Raw genomic sequence first — 25,514 nt, 5'->3', positions numbered from 1 at the left:
TCCACCACCAAGAGTTCCAGCTTCCCAAAACTGCTACAGCGAGTTACCACATTGAGCATACCTGAATAGCACCCAGCTATGCATTTCTACATTGTTACTTAGTATCTCTCCAATGTATCCTTCCACACTCTGTTTTTGCCAAGTCAGAAACCTCTGTTTAAACAGCAGCCCATCTTTTATCAGCGACGTGCAGCATCTCAAACTGAAAATTGCTTTAACAACTTAACTTCAGGTTCGCCCAGAAACCTGCTGCTACTGCAATATTTACTCCTCAAGGCATCTCAACTCATTCAGTCACCTTTAAGTTTCCCAGGTTCCTTAATTTCCAAGTGTTAAAAAAAAAGTGCCCGTACAACTAAAAAGGAGCTCTGGATTGCATTGTAACACTGCTGCTGCTAATGAAATCTATAGAAAGCTTCTAGGGAATGTATGTTTGTTCCCCCCTTGTCTCCCCCCCGCCCCACATACACACACACACTTAGAGGTCAAATGATGTTTAACTAATCATGCGCTTAAACAGCTTTCAGGAAACAAGGTGTAAATTAGCCTGTTCAAGGCACACCTTTAACTAACCACTGTTCTGTTTTTAGAACTAATTAGAAGCTTGATCTACTCTGAAGCCTTGGTAGATTTACTGAATATGCTTTTCTGCATGTTCAGCTACACACGATATGGAAAAAAAAGGCCACTCCCTGACTAAACCAATATTACTGGTAGCAATATATATTGTGTTTTGACAGTTTTTCTTCCTACAGGTAGTTTTAACACAGAACAAAATACCACCTTAAATAAAGCTTAAAAAAGAAACTAATGATATACATAGATAGTATATATATGCATATGCACAATTCACAATGAAACACAACAAACTAAAGCAGACCCATGAAATTAGTAATTGGACCAAGGAGCAGAAATGATCCCTCACAGAATCACAGAATGACCTGGGTTGGAAGGGACCTCAAGGATCATGTAGTTCCAACCCCCCTGCCTGGCAGGGCCACCAAACATACACATTTACTAGATCAGGTTGCCCAGGGCCCCGTCCAACCTGGTCTTTAACACCTCCAAGGACGGGGCATCCACAACCTCCCTGGGCAGCCTGTTCCAGGGCCTAACCACTCTCCTAGTGAAGAACTTCCCCCTAACATCCAACCTAAATCTTCCTTCTTTTAACTTAAAACCATTTCCCCATGTCCTGCTATTGTCAGCCCCTCCTTGTCACCCTCCTACAGGACACTCACAGCTTTCCAAAGAACATCATCACCAGTCTGTGTGACTTATTCTTTCTCTCCAACAACAGGTAAAACCTGGACAGCATGGTCTACAAGTTGGTCTACTGCACAAATTATTTACCTCCTGACAGCATTATTATACCTTAAACAACATGAGGTTTATTTGCACGTATTCACTGTTGAAATGTAATTTATTCAGCCATATGCTTCAACAAGAAAAATATCTAGCTTCGGAGCAGAACTGGCACGTACATTTACAATATGTATTTTTTTCCATATACAAATGTGCAAATATGACCAGTTATTAAGTACTAATACTCAGTGCAAGGAATATGACGCAAACAAGGACAAAGAGAACTGCTACTTAGCACTCATCATTACTACTATTAATTACCCTGGGAGTCAAGTTGTACAGTGCCAATGCCTTAATAAAACTGACTTACCTATACTAGGTGGACTGCCATAGTTTACAGGCGACTCCGGAGGCCTTCCGCAGTGTAACGCAGCAAGAGCAGACCCCTTCCACACAACATGTTTGCAACCTGTTTTAGAAGAATTACACAAAGAATGGAGACCAGGATTTTCCCAGGCAGTAACGCAGAACAGGCACGAAATAGCAAGAATTCTCAAAGCTCTCACACAGTTTTCATACTTTTGTTTGTACGAAGCAAAGACTGTCTGCCAGCTCCTAATAACGTCTGCACTCCAGGGACGCTCTGGGGGATTTCTTGCTCTAGAAGTGGTCCTAGTCGATGACATATTTGAAGCAAGTGATCGGGTGCCAAGTGTCGGTAATATTTCACCTGTTACATGAAAGAGGAAGCAAAACATTTGATAAAGAAAAGTGTAATATTTCTGAAGAATTAATAAGCTTTTTTTTTTTTTTTTCCAGATTATTACACAAAGTCATATACTATAATTTTCTTTAGAAGATAAAAACACATAATGACCTTTAAGTACAATAACTCATTCCAGCCGGTCCTAATTAAATTTGCTATTCAAACTATGCTACTCGTAGAGAGAACTGTTGGCATTTATTACTGTAACTTTAAAACACGGTTGTTCGTAGACTAATAAGCTCCTTTATAACAATGAAAAAATGTAATACTGAATTTGTTCTTATACATTTAATTATCTGTCTGGTCAATTTCAATTACCATAACATGAGATTAAGAAAAGGTCTCTAAGGAACACAATATTTACAGAATTACTGAAAGGTTGGAATACACTGAATATGTAACATAGCTCTGTTGAAAACCCAATGGACACAATGGCATTCAACTCACCAAGTTTGTAAGGCATTACTGAAGCTCCACAATTTGCCTTGTTTCTTTGTTTTAATTAAAAAAGATTTAAAGCATCTAAACCAAAAACTTCAGGAACTCAGAAACTGTTGTTTAACACAGGAATACACACATCACTCACAACCACTTTCTGTCACTGCTCAGAGTTTTCAGCTGCTCAGAACCAAAACAAGCTCCTATTCTCAGCAGCAGATCTCCTGGCCACTTGACTACAACACCAAAACAATATTGACAGCCCAGATCATTCTATTCTGATCCATAATTATGAATAGAAGTGCCGCTCTGCTGCACAGAGGCTCGAATCCCAGGGGTTGGACTCGATGATCTCTAAGGCCCCTTCCAACCTGCACAAGACTGTGATACTGTGATAATTATAGATCCCCTGCAACACCACCACATATAACTTAACATAAAAGTCTCAAAGTATATGACAACAGTAAGATGCTATGAACCACAAAGCTCTCTGTTGGACATTTAAAAATATTTCTTCTCAAGTTATTGCCAGTCTAAAAAACAGAAAAGAACATTTAAACCAGTAAAATGAAAAGGGAGAATGAGAACCGCATCCTCAGCTCTAGTGTGGGATCTGGCACACAGTAGTTAGTCGTTCACCCAGCCTGAGGCATATCTTCACAGCACTACTTAGCACAAAAAAGTGCAGTAAAAACTTGTGACACTGTGTTATTCTTCAACTACAGAAGGCCATGACTGACATTTCAGGCAGACGGACCCTTCTGCACTGCAATTAATAGGAATATACCTGGTTCTTTATCAAACAAGCTCCCATCTCGCTGACACGCTGCAGTCACTTCAGCTATTCCAACAGTTTGCTAACATACGGACTGCTCGTGTGTGAGGCCCTGGAAAAGCTCTGCTCATACCTGTAATTGCCACCACCCCATGCTCTGAGTGACAGACGAAAAGCGCTCTCTTTTGCCACCCCTCCTGTCAATTACATTTCCCTTGCAGAAGGCCTGAATTTACCTTACAATTACATGATCTACAAAATTCACACAGGTTAAAAACGAAAACGAAAAAGGCTTCTCTTGAAAAACATTGGAAATTATTTAAGAAGTACTTGAACGTTACAGCTGATCGTACAGATTAGTTCATTGGAGTAAATTCAATGACATCAGACGGGCACTCGTAAAAGAGACAAAAAATAATCCGCAGCGCTCAGAACTTGCTATTCTGATTCATTTTCCTTATCAATAACATGCAAATGAAACTCGCTTCTCTTTACTCAGAGAAGGAGGAATCACAGTCAGAACACACGCTTGAGTGCCCAGAATATTAGAGTAGCTGCAAGGAGTGACAAAGCCATGCACGGTTCCTGCCATCAGCAGCCCGGATCTATTTCCTTCGCTTTTATTCTCCTTCGCTCCTATCAGAAAGAGCACAAACCCAACAAATACAGCCCTTTGTACAAGAGCTCTCTGCAGCCAGACCTCATGTCTGTGGAATCCAAACTTGTCTCCCGAAGACTAACAATTAGCGATGGTTTTCATCTGACCACCAGCATTAAGCTCCCGTGCAATGCAGTTGCCATTTTATCCCTCTCAACACCCTTCATTTTTACACATCCTTGGAAGTGCACAAATTCTCAGGCAAATGAAGCAAATCAGTTTTGACACGTTCCAAAACTACAGCTAGCTTGGATCTTGAGTCATATGTCTCATGATTTGTCAGAAGCCATGTGTTCGGTTTTTCTTGTTTTCTTGCAGAAAGAAGGCAGGCTCAATTCCTTATGCAGTTGTTTTGAATCATAGAATTACCCAGGTTGGAAAAGACCTTGAAGATCATCAAGTCCAACCACAGCCTAACCAGTAATAACTCTAACAACCCTCTGCTAAATCATATCCCTGAGCACCACATCCAAACGGCTCTTACACACATCCAGGGATGGCGATTCAACCACCTCCCTGAAATAAGGGAGCTCTTCATCTTTAGCAGGTACAATCTCAAAACAAACCTTCTATCCAGACTGCAGCATCCTTGTCTAAGCCCATTTGTGTGAAAGCAGCCAGTGACGCCAAGGAGAGCCGCGCTGCTTCTAACATTTCCCTAACAATTGGTTTGCCACCAAGCAGCGCTTGCACCCAGCTCATTAACAAAGCGACACAATACCGAGAGAGCTGTGTGCTGAAATAAAATAAGAATAATAAGTCGAATGAGCAGCACGGGTCCATTTAACACTTGCAAGTTCCAGGAAGTTTATAAAAAATTCAGGAGCTATATGCAGTCTACACACAGCTCTTATTTTCCTATATATATACACACTTTCCTCTTTTATATATATATATATATTCTGCGTATGTAAGACTGAACATGCACAAGAATGGTATTATTGTAGAAAAAGGCAGAGTAAGCTTCATTTCATTGTACAATCTGCGGAGATAAGAATCTCGTGTCATTGCAAGTATTATTTACTCACTCCCCTTTCCTCCTTCTATGAAGAGGCAAAGGAGGGGACTTCATTTATTTAAATCACACAGAATCACAGAACTGTAGGGGTTGGAAGGGACCTCTAGAGATCATCGAGTCCAACCCCCCTGCCAAAGCAGGCTCCCTACACCATGTCACACAGGTAGGCGTCCAGGCGGGTCTTAAATATCTCCAGAGAAGGAGATTCCACCACCTCCCTGGGCATATTAAAACACAATACTAAGTTTTCTCTGGGTGAAAACTTCTTTCTTCTCCTTCAGGAAAAAGAAAATAAACCTCTTTTACCACTACTAATTTGTTAATGTGACAATTAAAATTACAGTAGAAACCAAAAATGAAGAAGTGCTTAAACACAGAAATTCATCTTAATTCTACTATTTCTGCCTTTCTGGTAAACCATGAAAAGAAGCAAAACCAACACCAAATATTCCTACTGCCCTCAGAGAGAGAGAGGAGAAACCAAGAAAAAATAAAGACTTTGAAATCAAATTTAAGTGACCAACAAGGAAATTAAATCACTTTTTAAAAGGATGCTTTACAGCTTAGTCGGAAATAGAAAAGCTCATGACAAGCCAATAGGATGATGGAAAGTCATATTCAACTCAAGAGGAGAAAGCAGAAGCAGGGAAAAAGCCATGACAGATGTACAAGTACTTACAATTCATGCAGCTTTAAGCTAAAGCAGACTGGACTACAAACACAAATCTTCAAATCTGATGTCAAAATGGTTATGTCAGACAGTAAATAAACAGCGGGGATATTTTTTACTGCCGGCCACACCTCGATGAAATCCCAGCTGGTTTCTTTCCTCCTCCTACCAGTATTTCTGCAATATTTAACTCTGAATGCATAAGATCGGTATTTGTAAGGAGAATAACAAGCTAACTCGTTTCTGTCATTATCCTGTCATTTTTCTTAAACATCACCATAACGTGAATTCTGTTAGTGCAAAAAAATTCAGCTCTTAATTATGATCAATGTTTTCTATGCCATTACAAAGCATTACGTTCAGCTTCGCCCCTCGCCTCCCTACCCCAGCTCCACTTAAGGCACAAGAACAGCAGGGGAACACACAGCACGCAGCACCAATTGCGACCGACACTCAAAGCACGGTTACCTTCCAAGCAGGCCTGAGTGCTCATCGTTTCATTCTGCATGACACTGCAGAATAATTTAACATCCGAGTCACAACGAATGAAGCAACAGCATCACAATTTAACTCCTTAGTCAGATTGGTAATGCATAATGCAGCCAAACGCAGCCACATGCCAACTCCTTCAGACATCAGCTAAATGATAACCCCATCCCGGACTCTCCCCTGAGCACTGCACGCACTGAAACATCTTAGTATCATTGTAGTCTCGTGCGGGTTGGAAGGGACCTTAGAGATCATCAAGTCCAACCCCCGGGATTCGAGCCTCCTGTGTAGCAGAGCGGCACTTCTACCACTTGCGCCACAGGGGCACACATCCCCTAAAGTACAGTTGCTTTCCCCCCACGCCAACAGTTAATGTGCTTAATGATAAGTTTAATTGTACATCTTTCCAAAGATATATTTCCACACCAGGACAACAATAAAATCTGCCAGTCAGCTACTTTGACCTCAAGATGCGAGTTGAATCTCACCAAAACCAGCATTCAGCCCAGTCTCAATGATTCTGCTATGCAGCACATTACTCAAAACAACCTCCAAATGGAATTCCAGTAATTGCTGCACTATATCTGACCATCGGTCAAACTGAATACCCCAATACAACCGCTCGCTACTGCCTCAGCACCATAACATCAGGAAATGCAGGAACGTATCCTTACATTTCTCTGGATCGCTTTGATTTCTGAGAGGGGCAGCTTGGAAAGAAAACAGGACACAGAGGTACAAAGTGGAGAATTATTAGCCCAGAACGTTCTTGTTTCTCACATACTTCCCAATTACGCGTGATCTCACAAGATACAGCTCCCGTCAGTAATCACTGCAGAACGTGCATTATTTTAACACACACAACCTCTAGTGAAATAAACAGACCTTGATGAAAAACCACCCACTCCAAGAAAACATGACCTGCTATTCAACAACTTCATGCTGACTTCAAAAGGGCTGACACGGGAAAATGGTTTTAAGTTAAAAGAGAGAAGATTTAGGTTGGATGTTAGGGGGAAGTTCTTCACTAGGAGAGTGGTTAGGCCCTGGAACAGGCTGCCCAGGGAGGTTGTGGATGCCCCGTCCTTGGAGGTGTTCAAGGCCAGGTTGGACGGGGCCCTGGGCAACCTGATCTAGTAAATGTGTGTGTTTGGTGGCCCTGCCAGGCAGGGGGGTTGGAACTACATGATCCTTGAGGTCCCTTCCAACCCGGGTCATTCTGTGATTCTGTGCTTTTAATAGGTGAGGTCAGAGGATATGTCCAACTGTATGTCTGCACACTGTCATGCATGTCAGCACTGTATGTTTAACAGCAGTGCTGAAAATGAAATTAAAATCCTCACTAAGGACTACAGTCATCTCACAAGTTTCCTTAACCACCAATTCTAAATCTTCCAGACCACCCTCCAAAATACTAAGACTTTCTTCAAAATACTGTTACTAACTAGAATTAGGTGTCAGTACAGCTGTTGGATTCAGTGCCAGTTTTCTTCTTCCTCCCTGTTCCTCTGAATACTTTCACAGCGCAGGATTCCCTGAAGAAATGAATCACTTAGTGCTCGGTTACTTCTTGGTTACTTATTAAGAAACCAATTACTAAACAACAACCATACCGCTGCCTGAAACGCTTTGCTGTGTCACAAACAATGAAGTTCAGTGTCAGTGTACAGTGCCAATGTCCCAGTCCCACAGATCCTCTTTCTGTTTACTCTAAGGTGCATGAAGTTAAAGAGATCGAACGCTGAAACGGCCTAAAAATAAACTGTCATTTTCACTTTGAATCACATACAGTATTTGAGGGCAGGGGAAGAGGAAGTGGCAGATGCCAGCAAAACAGTAACAAACATTTCTGAGAACAACATGGCACGCCAACCTGCCTACAAAACCTATGGCACTGCCATCCTACTGCATGTCAGTTCTCTGCCTTCTGCCTCCTCAACCATCATTGACATGAATGAAATTGTAGCTCAACAGAGGGGAGAAAAATAAAAAATAAATAAATAAATCACAGTTGTGTGGGTTTAAATGAGAATGAAGTTAATCACAGAATCACAGAATGACCCAGGTTGGAAAGGACCTCAAGGATCATGTAGTTCCAATCCCCCTGCCTGGCAGGGCCACCAAACATACACATTTACTAGATCAGGTTGCCCAGGGCCCCGTCCAACCTGGTCTTGAACACCTCCAAGGACGGGGCATCCACAACCTCCCTGGGCAGCCTGTTCCAGGGCCTAACCACTCTCCTAGTGAAGAACTTCCCCCTAACATCCAACCTAAATCTTCCCTCTTTCAACTTAAAACCATTTCCCTGTGTCCTGCTATTGTCAGCCCTTTCGAAGAGTTTGCTTCCCTCCTGGGAGTAAGTTCCCTTCAGGTACTGAAAGGCTGCAATGAGGTCACCCCGCAACCTTCTCTTCTCCAGGCTGAACAAACCCAACTCCCTCAGCCTGTCCTCATAGGGGAGGTGCTCCAGCCCCCTGATCATCTTCCTGTCCCTCCTCTGGACCCTTTCCAAAATCTCCATGTCTTTTTTGTACTGAGGGCTCCACACCTGGACACAGTACTCCAGATGGGGACCCTAGAAGACCAAGAACACCTGTATAGTAGCTTCAAATGATCACAGCACACCCCAAGTCACCTTCAGCTGGTTGAAGCACCTCGTTCCCAGTATGAATAACCCCAGCAGACTCCCAAGCCCTCCCCATCTACCCAGCGTTGGTGTCAGGCCCACGCTCCTGTGCACGAAGCTGGAGCTGAATCATCCCACAAACATTCTGGTGCTGCTCGTTTGTCAGACGGTTCAGCTCCCTTCGCCGACTGACCGCACACTTGGATGGGCGCATAAAGGATGCAGCAGAACTGGACGGCTATCAGCAGCAGCACACAATTAGATCAGCTACACCCACATGGAACTGAAACATGAAAAAACAATTACCCCGGTGTCAAATGATGCACCGTGGCTTGTTTGTGTATCGAGGCCGTAATAAAAATGCTTCAGAGCCTATAAAAACAATTCGCTCCCCTAACTCTGCACAAGTGATCTACTGACGCCTCAGTTTTCACAGAATCACAGAATTGTAGGGGTTGGAAGGGACCTCTAGAGATCGAGTCCAACCCCCCTGCCAAAGCAGGCTCCCTACACCATGTCACACAGGAAGGCGTCCAGGCGGGTCTTGAATATCTCCAGAGAAGGAGACTCCACCACCTCCCTGGGCAGCCTGTTCCAGTGCTCCGTCAGCCTCACTGTAAAGAAGTTCTTGTGCACATTCGTGCAGAACTTCCTATGCTGTACTTTCATCCCATTACCCCTAGTCCTACCCCCATGCACTACTGAAAAGAGACCAGACTCACCACTATGGCTCCCACACCTCAGGTATTTATAAACCTGGATCAAGTCCCCTCTCAGCCTTCTTTTCTCAAGGCTAAATAGACCCAGTTCCCTAAGTCTCTCCTCATAGGGGAGATGCTCCAGGCCCTTCACCATCTTAGTGGCCCTCTGCTGGACTCTTTCCAAGAGATCCCTGTCTTTTTTGTACTGGGGAGCCCAGAAGTGGACACAATATTCCAGATCCAGATTTTCATCCCCTCTCAGAAGAAACCCACAGTCTTTCAATGTTAAAGGAAAAGCAACGGTTCACTCAATTTTCACAAGTGACAGAAGATAAAACATCCTGCTACCTGCAGAGTCCTGCCACCATCCTCCTGTGTCACCTTCAAACAGACTCCTAAAGACACAGCTGTCAGAGCAGCCTCTGTCCCAGCACAAACAAACACTGTAACAGCGACAATACAGACACTCAGCTGGCACTGACAGCCTACAGCCTCTGAGCAAGAACCACACAACTTCACCCCCAAACGCTAACTATAGGAAAAACACTGAAATATCTGAGTGGAAAGAAAGCCACTTCACAATACAAAACATAGCAGAATGGCTCTTCTACTCATGTATCTTCTCGTAGCGTTACAAGCCTGCATTGGTCTGGAAGGAAACAAAGTTTACTTCTGCTGACCAAAGTAATTCACAAGGTTATTGTCAAATTTAACGTCATTTGCATCAATTAAGTTCCAGCAATAATATATTAAAGGCTGCAAATTTCCTTCTAATATTAAGGAATTACATCTAGTATGATTTCTTCTGTTTTCGTAATCTTAATATATCTCAAATGTTTTCACAAAGAAGACAAACCCAGAAGCATCCTCCACTGAAAAAAAACACTGCCCACAAGATCCACATAAATACATCTATAATAAGTAGCATCAGTTTGCAAACAATAAAACAGGAGCCAGGGCTTAAATCCCATCAGCTGCTGCACAGAGTCTTAATGCCCCTCTAGAGTAAAAGGCTTCACAGCATTACGTTCATTGGGATTGGTGATTCTTAGCTTTTCTCGGACCCCTCTGTAGAGTTTAGTGCAAGTTCAGGGTATCCGAGGGTAACATCAACACAGCACAAAATCTGCCTCCTTCAGAAACAAGGATCAGCGCCTTAAAGGTGGGTATTAAAAAAGAAACTGAGGTTCAAACCAACAGCAGCCTCTCAATTCAACTAAGGATGCCACTTTGTGACACTGGAGGCCCTGGGTTCGAATCCCCCCTGTGGCACAAGTGGTAGAAGTGCCGCTCTGCAACACAGGGGCTCGAATCCCGGGGGTTGGACTCGATGATCTCTAAGGTCCCTTCCAACCTGCACCAGACTGTGATACTGTGATTAGAGATGAACAAGTTTCTGTTGAATGTAACAAGTGAACAACACTTCTTTGTATCAAATGTAACCCACACCCTGCAGATACACTTCTGCAGGGTTTTCAGGAGCCTGAAACGTCAAGTGCTACAAAGTTCACACAACTTTGACAGGGAAAGCTAAAGCCAACATAAGGAAGAGAGGATCCAACACAAAGTAACCAACTTCTTTTCCTCCTCTCTCTCAACTCCAAGGTAGGACGAGGCAGAATAGGAAAACTTCCTGATCAACGCTTAATACTAGAAGAAAGTCTTAAGAATAAAGGAGGAGGAAAAGAGAAAGGATCCAATCACTACCATATTCTCAAACACGTGTACTCATGCTCAAGGCCAAACTGTAAGATGCACATGTTAAGCTCTTACACACTTCCACTGGCTAAATGAGGTATTTACCTACATTCCAGCAAACAAAAGATACTTGGAAAGAAGAGTCTGAACGAGCTCATTTCTCATTAAGACTTCTTAGCTCAACCTTTCCATTTTCTTCCTTGCTTTCTCTGTCCACGTTTTTCTTACACACTGATGACTCAGAAGAACCCCAAACCCATTCGACACCAAAGCTGCACCTCTGGTCTTTGAAACACAAAACACATTAAGAGAAAGGTTCACGTCAAGTTTTACCAAGTCATGGATGATCACTGTTTGAAATAGATAACATGGTCTTAAAAAGAATGAATTAAAACATATTCATTAATAGTTTAATTGGCCAAGTATCAGCACTTTAAAATTCCTGGTAGAGTTTTTTCTTATCTTTAATCTCAAGAAAATGAGAAAGTGTCACCATCCAGGAACATGTTTCCAACAGGCCAATCGCTCTCAGTGTTTTGACACCCACGTGTGTTACAATGCATTGGCCAAACCTACTTCATGGTTTAGAAAAAGAAAACCACAATGCAATAAATAAAGTGTTCCAAGCGCAGTCAGCACCCACGATTCATGTTGTGCCATTCACCTACATGCGTCTAGAACAACAAACGTGAGCAGGGCTTAATGGCTGGGATGGGGGCTGCTCTTTCTCCTGAGGGGTGAGCTCTAAGTTCACAGTATCATAGTCTTGTATGGGTTGGAAGGGACCTTAGAGATCATCGAGTCCAGCCCCCGGGATTCGAGCCCTGTGTAGCAGAGCGGCACTTCTACCACTTGCGCCACAGCTGCCTGAGCTCAGAACCAACTCATGCAGCCTGGAGGGAAGCACTACTGGGACAGGCATGGCTCAGCCTTCCAGGGACACAACATTAGCAGGTAGAGGCTGAATTACAGCACAGTACTGAAAACAGAACCGGCAACAAGTTGCTAAGACACCTAAAGTTCAGCTTCCCAACTAGCACCAGAAAACAGAGGTGGATGGATGGATTCAGGCCCACCACTGCTAGCGAGAAATACACCACTGCAAGTAGCACCTTGGCTAACCTGCTGTGAGAGCACACGGTAAGAACAAAAAGAGGATTTAGAAAACAATAATAATAATAATAACCCTAAGGAACCCAAGAGCAAAACAACCTGCATCTGCGCTCAGAACCTGGCAGCTCAGCTCGGCACACTCTGCACTTCGGATCCACGGCCCCCTGGCACGGATGGGCCCCCTAGCAGGGATGTGGCCCCTGGCAATGGATGTGGCCGTGCGGATGGCCGCGGTTCGGAGCCATTGTGTGTGCGGGGCGCTGCCGCCTGCTGGCGGTACAGCTGGAGCTACACCCGGCATCACTACCGACCGGCGGCCCCGGCCGCGCGCCCCCCGCTCGGCCCCGCCCCTCGGCGCGCCCCCGTGACGCGCTGCGTGTCCGTACGGCGCCTCCGCGCCTCGCGCAGTGCGGCCGCGAGCTGCGCCCCTCCAGAGCGGCGAGAGGAGACGGGGGCTCGGCGAGATCCCGACACATAAATACGGCAATAAAGAAAATGAAAGAGGGGGAAAAAAAAAAAATAAAGAAAGAAACAAGTTCGGAATTTTTTTTTTTCAAGTTTTTTTTTTTTTTTTTTTCCTCCTTTTCCTCCCCTCCTTCTTTTTTTGCGGGAAATTCAATTTTTATCGGGTAGGCAGCTCAGGGAAGGGGAGAAAAAGCAAAGGGAGAAGCGGCGAAGCCCCGCACGCAGAGCGCGGCCCGGCGGTGCCTTACCAGGTTCTGGTAGCTGCGCGGGTGCTCCTTGCCCGTCCAGTCCGTGCGCTTGGGCAGCAGCTGCGGGGGGAGCGGACAGTGAGCGGGGCCGGCCCGGGGGCGGGAGGCAGAGGGAAGGGGCGGAGGGGGGGGGGGGCGCCGCGGGCGGGGCGGGCCGCGCTTACCTCTTTCTCCGCCACTTCTCGGATCAGGACCTGCGGCAGCAACAAAAGGGGACGGGGGGGGGCAGGGAAGGGGCGAAACGGAGAATAAAATTAGGAAGGAGGACAGAGGGGGCGGTGGGCGCGCGCCGCGAGGCTCCCCCCCCCCCCTCACGCTCCGCCGCCTCCTCCTCCTCCTTTCCCGGCCAGGCCCGGCGCCATCCGCCCGCGCAGTCCGTACCTGAGCCGCTTGCTGGCAGGGCCCGTCCTCCAGAAAGCGGGCGATGAGGAAGTAGAGCTCTGCGGGGAGAGGGCAGGGTGAGGGCTGCGGCTCCCGGCCCCGTCGCCCGCCCGCCCTTTCTTCCCCCCCTCCCGCCCGGCACTCACCCGCTCGCAGCTCCGCCGTGTGCCTGCCGCCGCCGTCCCCGGACATGGCGAGGGGCGAAGCGGGATGTCGCGGGGGGGGCCGCGCCCGTCACCGCCGGCTCCGCGGGCAGCGCCTGTGCTCCGGCATTCGCCCCGCGGGCAGCGCGGCGGCGGGAGGAGGAAACAACAACTCGCGGCCGCCCGCGACGCCGCCGCCACCGCCAGCCGCCGCCAGCGCGATCCTTCCGCGCGGAGAAAGAGTCCCTTCCTCCTCCGCTCCGCTCCGCGCCCCCCGCCTCAGCCCCGCAGCGCGGCGCCCCTCCCCCCAAGTCCCCGGGCGGGGAGGGAGGACGGGCGGCCCGCGGCTCCCGCCCCGCCGACACCGAGGGGAACAGCGTTGACCGGCGGCCCGGGCGGCTCGCGAGGGGAGAAGATGTCGGAGCGGCGGAGGCGGGGCGGGCGGGAAGGCGGCGGGCGGGATGAGGGGAGGCCGCTTTCTCTTCTCTGCGCCGAGCGGGCGGGCGGCCGGAGCGCGGAGGGATACGGAGCGAGCTGCGATGGGAGGCGGGGCCGAGCGGGCAGCGGGAGCCGGGAAGTGGCCGAGCGGATGGCGCAGCGCAGCGCAGCGCAGAGCCGAGCCCAGCGGGCACAGCGCCCCCGGGCAGCGCCGCTTCGGAGGGGGCGGCACCGCGACCCTCCTGCTGCCTCCCCCTGCTGCTCCCCGCCGGCTCCCCGCGAGGCCTCGGGGCGTGCAAGTGACACGGCGCTGCGGTTCCTTGTGCTGCTTGCAGGACAAGAAAGAAAAAATATATATATTATTTTTCCGCTTTTTTAAACATTTTTCTTTTATTTTTTTATTGTTTTTATTTTAATCGTTCTTCTCCTCGCAGAAAAAAAGCCGTCAGAGCGATCGTGGCGCCTTGAATCGCCGCTCGGCCTCGGACGCGCCGTGAGGTAAATAACTGCCGGCCGCTCGGGGCTGCGGGCACGGGTGGGCCGGACCGGGGTAAAAGCGGTACAGGTGAAGCGAGACCCGCGGTCACCCTCCATTTATAAAGAGTAAATAAATAGAAATGGACGACGATCGCCATCCCGGCCCGGTAAGTCGCGGTGTCGCTGAGCGCTGCCATCCGTTTCGCGTTGTGCCGGCCCGGCTCCGCGCTGTATCCGGAGCTGGGCACCTTCCGTGCGGCTCAAAATGTCCGCGTCTCCCCTTGTGTACCAGCTCCCGTTCTGTCTTTGGGCTCCGTTTGAAATAAACGCTTTGAGCAGAATCGAAATGGCAAAATTGGATCATCCGGTGTCAAATAAAGGCTGATGAAATGAAGTGACTCGGGTCGTTCTTCACGACGTGTACGGTATCGTCTCTCGGAGGTGGCTCTCACAACAAAGGGCTGTGCGAGTGCTGCCATTAACATTTTAATTTCCCTTGGTGTTTACATATAGGAAAGCTCACTAATGTACGGCATCAACCTACCCCACGACGAAGAGGGGATTTGTATCGGTTAAGGAGTCTGAAAGCAGATGAAAACCGCCGTGGATATAGTGAGCTTCCCCGTTCTATGGCGACTCGTAACTTTCCTCGATGTGCTTCAAATTCCAGCCACAGAATCAAAACGTTTTGATGCCAAAATAAAGGTTTTTGTCTTTTATTTAATGTTTTAGAGCGCCTCCCAAAATGGAATCGCAGTCCCTGAGCACAGCAGTGCTACAGGCAGCACTCAATGAGAGCTCTCACAAACGCACATCCCGCTTCTCCTTACTGATGAGATCTGATTTTTTCTCCTTGCTTATCTGTGGCTTAACACAGAGCCCCACTGGCCGTGACACAAGATGTGGGGTTGTTGCTGTCTGCTAAGACGAGCTCAGGCCAGTTGTAAAAATTCCTGCAGCAGCAGCTATAAATACTGTTAATTTTAAGGGGGGTTCACGGGATTTTTGTTATTTCTCCCATCTCAATTCAGCGGAGAATGTTTTTGTTACGTGGAGAAAAATACCTCCAGCTCTGATTTTTATAGATTCAAGTGTTGTTGCTTTCAAATGATTCTCCTTCCTTCGCGTGATTTATCACCTTGCGTTATCCTTAAGTACAAACGCATCGCTGCTGTTTTATCACTGAGATTTAATGGTTTGGTTGTTTTTTTATGAGCTGTTTTCACTCTGAAAGATCTCAATTTAAGGGGGGGAAGAGAGGAATTATTTTTCTTCTTTGGGTATAATAATCGTTTGAGTAAAAAATGCAAATCTGCAATTATTTCAATCTGGCGATTTGGCTGTTTTAACACTGACAGCACTGCCTACTCTTGCAGATACAAAGATTGTGACTTTCAGATGGGGATGTCCTTCAATTACTGTTTGCTGTGGGGAACTAAGGATGTATGTAGTATCTTTGATTTCTCCTTGATTTTTGTGTAGGGTTTGTTGTTGTTTGTTTGTTTGTTTTCTTTTAATTTTTGCTTGTTATTGTTTTTAATTACTTTCCCATTATTAATATTTCCCCATACATTAGTTTATCAGCGTGGTTTAATCTCGCTGTAACCAGAAAGTGCGCTGCTCGCTGGCTGCGGCGCTCGCTGTGAAAGGCTTTCTGTTCCTTGTGAAATCTGGGCTTTTCTTTATAGACAAAGGGAAGTATTTATGGTTTGTAAATCGCCGGGCTGGACAATGTAGCTAAATATTTGAAGCACAATATTGGGGGTTGGGGGGGCTGAGAACAACATAAAGCATTAACTGAGCTTCCTTGGTCGATGTGTTTTGTTTCATTTTCCCCTTCCTCCCCCCGCAGTGGGAACGATCACCACCAGTTGCTCATCTTTTCTTTCTGAGTGTTGGTTCTTACTCTTGAAGCCAACTGTTAATTTTCCAAGGGTGAGAAGAGAGGGATGTTACTATGGAGCCAGCCAACTTTGTTTCATTGTTATCGTGTATATTCTCTATCTGCAGAAAGAACCCACTGTGCCAAAATACAACACTACCTTGAGTAAACGCCTTCTGCTCTTTTAAATAATAACCTACAGTTTAACAGAAGAGCTTCACATCAAAATGGTATTAAATACTCACTCGTTTATGCCTCATGCCTGAAATGCATCCCCTCTGCACGCTGCACTGGTGACCTGGCTGAGCCCTGCCACTGGACAGCTCCTTATGGCTGGCGTAACCGGTGTGACCTGCCCACACCAGGCACCAAATTCTGAGCCGTGTGCTTCAATCCTGCGCCTTTCTTTACATTTTTCAGTGCACCCTTTGGCAAAGAATGTGGACGTCTTCCTCATTAGCCCAAAATAAGCCTCTTCTCCTTTTGTTTTCTTCTCATGGTGGTGGAAAGCAGCGCGGGATTAGAAATTCATAGTACCCAAAGTACCATCAACATCGGCAAGTTCATGTTTTATAAGTATGCAGATCGGTTCACCTCTAATATATTTATGAGCAATCTTCCACAGGCAGTAGAGCTACATCCAAGTCACCTATAAAAAAGTCGCTGTGGTTTTTTTCACGTGACATATATGTGTAAAAAATAAACAATAAATTATGAACTACAGCATCAAGCTTCTGATGTTAGATCTGCCTGCCATTTGTATTTTGAGTAGTAAACGAGTCTGGCTGGAATTCATCCTCTGCAGCCTGTTGTTACCCAAATACATATAAACTGCAGCAACTGCGACATTCTTTCAGTTTCGCTATTAAATCTCTGAACGGACACAAAAAAATTCCCTTATACAGAGAAACTAAGCATTAGACTTACGCAGTTCCTACCGAATAAAGGACTTCTACTAGCTTAGGGTTTTTTTTCCTCTTTTTATTTTGAAGTTGTTTAGTTTGCACCCCTGTAAAAGAGTTTTGATTAAAGTTACCGAATCAGTTGGACAGTCCTATTTCCTATGCTGAATACACTGCCGAGCTATCCGGACAACTACAACAAAAAGATCGATCTGTCGATGGTTGGACTGGATGATCTTCAAGGTCTTTTCCAACCTTGATAATTCTGTGATTCTGTTGTACTACTTTAGCCCTTGGGCTGCTCTTCACAGAGAACTGGGGATCTTTGCCACCTTCGGTTTCACGTCCATATGACATGTGGAAAGTTTCCTCAGAATATTAAGGATTGTGGTTTGTGGGTTTTCCTAAGTGAGACTTCCCAATGACAAATGTGCAGGGTGTATTTTAGAGGAGGCATACCCAAAACCAAGCGAGGAGGAGGGGAAAAGTGCATTTACACCATTCCTTCCTATACTGGTAGTTATTTTCTTAGGTCGCTCTTAGTTACTGTACTTTCCAGTGGTGTAGCCATGGAACTTCCACAAAGTTAATGCAGCGGACTGTTACAGATTAACATCAATGTAATAACTGGAGAGATTCTGCCACGCTGTTATCCGAGATAGGGTCTGATACGCTTGTAATTACAGGAAAGGCTGAAGGACAAATATTTTGGTGTTTGCAGATATGCACGGTGCAGTTTGGATTAAACCAGAGGAGGCTGAGAAACATCAGAGATCTGCCCAGAGAAGGGCGGGAGATCAACATTGGTAAAACGTTGTGATGTTACATTCAAAATTATCTGTGGGGAGAAGTGAGTGTTTATGCTCCTGATGGGCTCCTAAGACAGGCTATATTTGATATCTGGTCATAAATCTTTTTAAAACTCTATTTATTATGTACTCACCATTGAGAATATGGGTGTGTGGGTTTTTTCCCCCTTAGAACTCTAAGATGAAGCTGATGGTACACATTATGTTGGAATTCTGAGCTGGCTCTTCCGCCTTGTCCCCAAAGAATCACAGTTCAGAGGTAGGTGAGGAAAGCAGTTAGGATCAACACAAAGTAATTCTGGGAAATAGAACTAAGCACTGAGAAAATAGAATCAAATATGTGACGAAGGTAAGATATAGCATAGCATGCCAAATACCTGTGTTAAAGACAGAGCAGGGTCTTCTGTAAACACCAGGACATAGTCCAAGAACTGAAACAGTCGAATAATTTCAAATAAAAAGTGCAGCTTTGTCCCCATCACAAAATATAGCTGTCTTGCCTCCACTTTTGCCTCAGAATCACTGGAGCAGAGATGTCAGCAGTCTGAAGAGCTGACATTTAGCGGTAGGAACACCCTGTGATTGCAGAACGCAGAAGGAAGGGTCATTAGTCTGATCCACCCCAGCGTTGCTGCATTGCTGGCGCTGAGGTGATGCTTCATTTCTCCTGACTTTCCTTCAAATGTGGTTTGATTTCATTTAAAGCTGCGACGTGTTTCTATTTCTAAGGTGTAGAAATATCTGCTTTCCCCAACATAACAGCGACGTAACGTGAGGAGTACCAATATTTGCACTTAGAGCATAAGACTCCCATGCTGTTAGCATTGAACGGTTTGGCTGGCTGTGCCAACTTGGCACAGTGTGTGTGATCTGTCACTCATCCACAGAGCACACATCGTTGAGGTCCCGATCCCCACTTACTGCTACATCTTTTGAGAAAATCCTGGGCTGTGAATCCACATTTCTTAATATTTAGTTCTCTTCCGTGTTCACCTACGAGGGGAAGAATATGAACTGAACCGGTGTTTCCCAACACACCCCAGTGGGTAAAAGCCGCAGAGCTGCTGTGTCAGGGCCGGGCCGCCATTTTGGTGGTGTACATGTGGTAAGCGCGCTCTGGGAATTCTTCTTGCATCCTGCTTGCAAGTAAGACAAGCAGCTCTGTGGCTCCCAGGTCAGAATGGACAGCTCTGGGGACCTGAGAATCCCTTCAGGGATCTACAAGTGATGCTCAAGTCTCTGCTATAGGCATTCTCACTCCGCTTGGGGTCAGTGTCCCACAGGCAGGTGATCTTGAAGTGGGATGTGCAGCTTTTGCACGCTGCTGCTTTTTGCATGGGTGTGTTTTATTAAAGCTCAGGCTTCTGAGATCAAATAAAAAAAGGAATTGAACTTGATCTTTCAGCATCAAGTTTCACTACTCCTAATTGCCTCTCAGCAGGCCCTTGTAAGAAAAGCACTGAATAATACTAAAACTCAATCTACTAATGTAAAGAAACGAGATGTTTTACGATGACTAGACCGAGCGCTTAGGGAAATGCACAGGTTACTTTTAACACAGTTCTAACTTTGGAGTTCATTATCCCAGCCATGATAGAAATGCATCTGTTTAGTAAACGTGATGCCTTTCTGTGTATGTGTTTGAAAGTGTCTTCAGAGACAAATGAGTGGGTGGGATTCACTGCCCCCCCTGCGTACATACAAATGGTGTTTGAGTCACCTTGTAAAATACTCAAATAGCACACCGGCATGGCAGCGTTCGAGGGGTTGGGACTCCATTAAATCTTCACTCAGAAATACTGGGTTTTTAGATGTCTGCATGCCAGGCAGGTTCGGTCTGACAGAACAGCTGGGTCATGCTTTAAGCCTTATCTGTAAGGCATTTATTAGAAATGAAAGCTGAGGCTTACAAGGTTTATTTTCTTCTAGATTAAAAAAAAAATAAAATAAGAACCATCAAATTCATGCAAGCTGAAAAATAAAAATAGAAAACACAAATTCTCCCATGTAATCTAATACAATTCATACAAATCAGGGGGGTGGAGAAGAACAAGGTGTGCTGTTCCGCTGAGCTGCAGGAGGTGACGCTGCACACAGCACACTGAATATCAAAGAAAGGATCACTTGGATCCTGTTAATCAAAATTGCATCAGAACCCATGTTAATGTCTCAGATTAAAGCTTAAACTTCAGCCCGCAGGTATGTTTCAGAGAATTCTGGTGAAGTTGTTTTGTATAAGCAGAAAAGAGCTGACTAACAAACTACCAAAAATACTTCCCAGAGTCTTTGGGTTCACTGTATTTATGAGGTGAATGTGGAACAGACGTGGTTAGAAAGCAGTGGGTGAACCAGCAGTCGAGGTAGAACACCAGTGCTGCAACAAACCCCAGAGTCAGCATAAAGCTATTTTAAAAGCTGGAAAAAATAAGATTAAAAGAAATATACGTTCCTTTGGTGTGCTGGAAGCAGGCTGTGCCAGCCCTTCATCCTTCAGGTAAATGCCTGAATTAAGAAACAATTAGTTTATCCCAAAGGCTTAGAATCAGAAACTTCAGATCACAGAGGCTTCGACTGCTTCCTTCTGCTTTGAATCCTGTCAGTGCTAGTAAGCCAAATTGTACCAGTGCTCACACTCTGGGGCTGACTGCCACACTCTGGCCATGCTCATACTGTCAAAACTCTGATAGTGCAGACACAGCTGTCCTGCTTTGGTAGTTACAGCTTGGGCTGAGCTGAGCCCCGAGCCACAGCAGGGATGCATGCAGAGGAGTTGGGCACAGCTTGGGCCCACATGGCCCACATGGACCCACCCCGGCACCATTAACTTGCCAGCTCAGTGACATGGAGACAAACTGAAAGCCAAAGGCTGCCACTGTGATCCACTTCTAAAAATCAAAACCAGCAAGAATTTGGGGTGCAGGGATCCTAAACTTACGGCATAATCAGTAGAGAACATGGTATCACCTGCATTTTTCTGCTTCTAGTTGATGGAAATCCCATGAAAGCTCTGGGCACAGGGCAGCTGAGGTTCAAGCAACTGACCATAGAAGCTTCTCAGGACTACAGTAAAGATCACTGAAAGAAGAAACAATGTGGAAAATGGAAACTTAGAAAACAGAAAGAGTATTGCTGCTGAAAAGTTGAAAGGAGACAACACAGTGTTAGATGGAGGTAAACATAAATTAAACCAACAGGGAGATTCACAGCAGGTCTCAAACTTCTGCAGTGTTCCAAACTGCTGACTGCCTGCAGTCAGAGGCAGTGAACAGCTGGCTGCAGTCATTCACAATGAATCCAGGTAAGGTGCTCAAGGCACGACGCAAAGGAGAGCTGAGGTGATCAAACACACCGCCAGACCTCAGCAGGAGCAGGAAGGCTCACACATGAAGAGCACTGACATGAATTCTTATGTGGGATTTGGGCTTGGGACTTCTTGTTACCTGATGAAAGCAGGTCTCAAGAGCAGGCAAAATACCAGGCAGCTTTGAGAGAAGCGGTAGGTAACAGAGCCCTCCGTTCATAGCCCAACAATGACAGAATATCAAACTGCCAACCACAGAGATGAGCTGCTGTAAACAAGTGTACAAGGAGACAGCCAGCACCTTCCATGTTTGCTGTTACAAAGCAAGGCTATTGTTATTGAAAGAAACTGGATCAGCCATTGACTTTTCTAAGAATGTGGTATTTCTGAGACTGTGGCATTCGGTACTGCAGGCTGATTTCAGCATACTACTTCATGTGCCCATTCTGAAAGGGCAAGTCAGGTCATAGAGGACTCCCTGTTAACTGATGCATTCACCAGACAAGGAGCATCACCGTTACCTTCACTTACCACCTTCCTGAAATGCCGGATTGTTTGCCTTCATCTGCAACGTCCTATCTCACCTCCAAAGTTGATACCTGTTGCCACCTGTGTATACAGCAACCTTCTTGGCATCTTGATGCCAGATAGACAGACCCCTTATCCTATGCAACCACCACCTTCATGCCAAAAACAGACAGTGAGATTTTATCTTCTATCCTCTTTTCTAGATAAGCTGAAGTGTAGAGGATACAGACTTCCATTCACATCATGAAAGATTCTCTCCTACTGATTTTAGGGGTCTTTCACTGTGACCTGTCACCACGAATGCCGTGCTTGGCTGAAGGCTCACATGCTGGCAGATACAACTAACAAAGGAAAATTACATCCCTGTTCAGGGAGTTTCTAACGAGCAGAGTAATGAGGTCCTAGAATAGTGTTCTAAATAGCGCCTATGGGGAAAAGAAATAACCAAATGTGATACGTTTATAAGACTCTATAATACAGTATGGAAGTCTTTAATGCCAGGTTTCAGACTCAGTGTCTGAGTTTTCTGATAGATCAAACTTCCACACACCCCCATTCCCCATGCTGGCAAAGCTTCCTGACAGACTGCAAAGGTTCATCAACCAGTAGTTATCCCACAAGTGGAAATTTGGCACCAATGCCCAAGTGATGCTTAATTACCAAAATACACAGCAGCCCAGAGGGAACCAAAAGTACACGCAATAACTGAACTGTTGATATAAGTCTAGTGGGGGTGGGGAAGATACAGGGATACTCAGGGCTCCCTTACACATGCAAAATATTGTCATGTTTCCCCGTTTCATCTGTTCCTAGAAAAATCAGCTTCTCATGTTGCATGAGGAAGTGATGTTTCTCCACCCCTACAAACCCAGGTTACTTGTCTCCCTTTTCTTTTCCTGCCATTCATTTTCCAGCTGGTCCCTGCAGGGCATTCACACCTCTCCTCCCCCATGGGCAGCCTGGAGGGAGTCTTCTTGCCACCCGACCTTGGGACATCCCCAGCTCCTCCCTCCTGGGCACAATAGATGTCTCTGAAGTGACTGTAAATAACAAGTTCTCTAGACCCATTGCTCCTTTCTTCTTGTTGATTAATCCAGGTGCAATTTACACGTTTACATCCCTAGTGGTTATGAGTCTCTTCATCTTCCTGTAAGAGCTCAAGTCTTCTTCCACCTCTTTCCATTACAGAAAATGATCAGAAATAAGGAGGGCCTTGGTTTAAGACATTAGATCATTAGAATGTGATATTCTGATACCTCTAAGAAAAGAAAAGCCGTCCTAGAATAATGGCCTTCCAGCTGTCCTACGTAAGGCAGAAGTTCTAGTTCTAAAACTTTTATTCGTGGTCTTGGAAATGGGTGGAAGTCTTGGACAAGGCCATTACATCCACACTCTATCTTGTCACTTTAGAAGTTCTATCGTTTCACGTTAAATTGTTCATTATTAGAGTGAAACCCGTACCAGGCAGCTTAGAAACCTCAAATCTTCCAAAAACAAATTCATTTCTATGGGCCTCAAGTCTGAAATCTCTTTCCGAATGAGAGTCAAAACAATGATAATTCCTACAAGTTACACCACAGTAACAAATTCAGTGTTAAAGTTAAGCACAATGGGCCCATGCGCTCAGTTTCTTGTTCAGGCACGAACTTATATTACTAGCTTCATCCTCAGCTGATAAAAAAACTATTCAATCCATATTTGGTGTGTGGGGAAAATAATTAGTATCAATAGGCAGAGAGCAGAGTTAGTTATGTCACTTTGCACCAGAACTATCCCAGAAGGTGTTACAATGAAACGCTGCTTTGCTATACTAGTCAAACACTTGACAGTCTGCTTCTTCTGTGTGAACTACTTTGTTGCTAATGCTTCAGCTCATCACAAACAGAGTAACCTATGAAAACAGCTCGTTCCTCATCCCGTCTGTTTTCTTTAGAAAAGGCATTAATGATTTTGTTATAAATTTAGGATTGGACCTTAAAGAAGGCAATTTGTGGGTCATAATCCATAAGCCAACAGATTTACAGCAAGTTCACAGTTTGTAAATGTGGCAAAAAGTCTGTTTATTCCATTCTAATGCTGCTCCTGGCCATTACGTTTGCAGTAGTTCAACCACTAGTAAAAGCATTGCTCTGGGAGTTTCAATACAAACAAGGGAACAACAGTCCTTACATCAGGAAGATGTTAGGATCTTGCTGCCAAACCCTTTTACACGTAGTCCCCTGTATCTTTTTACACTTCAGCTCAAATGTAGAAGTCTACAGACTCATTCCATATAAATTAATACAAGGGCCAACTTGTTGCTTTACATCAACCTGCTGCCCAGCAGCATCCCACGTACAATGATGTAAATGAGAATAAAGATCCAAGGAGGCTGCCAGGTCAAAAGTGATCTGTTCCAAAGAGATGCAACAGTCCTTCACATTTCAGGTTACTTTTCCCTCTCCCATTGGATGACACCTTCTCTTTACAGAACACACACTGGCCATTTGTTTCACAGCTGTACAATTTCCTTTAGGTTACACAAATTTCTCTTTTATCAGAAACATAATGAAGATTGTGGCACTTGAGGCTTACAATCAGGAACGTAACACTGACTTAAAATCAAGCCATGTTCTCTCTCAAGGGTCTTTTCTTGGTTCTCCTGAAGGAAGCTTAAAAATATTTATGTATCAGTATTTCTACCCCACTAGAACTTGAACTCTTTCATACCTGTGTTCTGCTATTTATTCCAGCATGAGGACTGACACATCTCTTAAGTTCCCCAATAATCTATTTTCTTGCTATTCTTTCTCCCTTTCCCTTACTTCACTTTCTCTGCTCTTCAGCGTAAGCATTAATTTTCCATTAGCACCCCCCTAAATGTTTGGGTCTTTCCTGCAGTTCTCCATTCACAAAACGCTGTGTTTGCCATTTCAAGAGTCAAAATAACAAGAGCAACATTTGCTGCTACAGGCAATTAGCCCAAGGTCACTCAAGGACATGGAAGCAGCAGAAAGCAACAGCCACGAGATAAAGCTCAGGGAAGGAAGGGGGGGGTCTTTAACTACACAACACTGATGCTTTCTGATCATTCACTCTTGCTTCTGACGTGCCTGCTTTCTCTAAACTGGAAAACGATCCCAATTAAAACAAAAACAATAACATGGTTGTGGGTACCCTGAAGCACGCATCCGTTACCTCCCAGACAGGCCAAATAGCTGAGGGTTCTCCCAAACCCTGCGTATAAGCACAGAGCAGCCAATCATTAAACACTGATGATGCGAGTTGCTTCGCAGCTGAGATGCGGCATCTGGTACTTTCAAGTAACACTTCAAAACTCAAACATGGATGTGAGCTCCGTGGATCACCAGATGCCCACAAAGTATCTCAGCTACGTATGTTTGAAGGTGCCGTCTAAATTAATTAAATAAAGGCATTCTACAACTTGATACAGTTCTCCACAACGTTTCCTGCTTCTCTGAGAACCTGACACACGTATGAAAACACCACAGAGCACCGCATTTACAAAGCGCTTCTGATAAATTAAATATATTACTCGAGTCAGCAGGGTAGCGTGTTCCATTAAACTTCAGCCAAGTCAATTCGCTCTCGTTAAAGGTTTGTACCACAACCCTACCTCTGAACTGCAGCTACTCATCTGGTCAAGCCGATAAAGGGAATTTTGTGCCACAACTGTTAGG

The 25,514-nt window shown here is 45.3% G+C and overlaps 1 protein-coding gene and 1 long non-coding RNA gene across 8 annotated transcripts in view; one reads left to right on the top strand and one right to left on the bottom strand.

Annotated features, from left to right (window-relative positions):
- Positions 1–13,706, bottom strand: part of PHIP (PHIP subunit of CUL4-Ring ligase complex) — a 98,143-nt gene extending 84,437 nt beyond the window's left edge. For 5 of the 6 annotated variants that reach the window (XM_085541956.1, XM_085541958.1, XM_015859017.3 and 2 more), the window contains exons 1-6: positions 13,501–13,706; positions 13,355–13,413; positions 13,138–13,167; positions 12,974–13,033; positions 1,885–2,035; positions 1,676–1,774 (exon numbers count right to left, since the gene is read on the bottom strand). In XM_085541956.1, the coding sequence (XP_085398082.1) occupies positions 1,676–1,774; positions 1,885–2,035; positions 12,974–13,033; positions 13,138–13,167; positions 13,355–13,413; positions 13,501–13,546 (445 nt within the window). In that variant the 5' untranslated portion in view covers positions 13,547–13,706. The remainder of the gene's footprint in view (positions 1–1,675; positions 1,775–1,884; positions 2,036–12,973; positions 13,034–13,137; positions 13,168–13,354; positions 13,414–13,500) is intronic. The other variant, XM_085541959.1, reaches the window with a different exon arrangement.
- A 356-nt stretch (positions 13,707–14,062) lies between these two features.
- LOC116653240 (uncharacterized) lies at positions 14,063–16,214 on the top strand. 2 transcript variants are annotated; one of them, XR_014944199.1, is made up of 3 exons: positions 14,063–14,579; positions 14,705–14,832; positions 14,926–16,214. It is a non-coding gene; the product is annotated as an uncharacterized LOC116653240 (long non-coding RNA). The 2 variants fall into 2 exon arrangements; XR_014944198.1 differs by having other exon boundaries at positions 14,705–14,837.
- Positions 16,215–25,514: the final 9,300 nt, after the last annotated feature.

The sequence above is a fragment of the Coturnix japonica genome, chromosome 3 (assembly GCF_054131305.1).
Source record: "Coturnix japonica strain WE chromosome 3, WE-NBRP24, whole genome shotgun sequence".
Classification (NCBI taxonomy): Eukaryota; Metazoa; Chordata; class Aves; order Galliformes; family Phasianidae; genus Coturnix; species Coturnix japonica.
The sequence above is the reverse complement of the archived record's forward strand: the minus strand, read 5'-3'. Positions and strand labels throughout refer to the sequence as shown.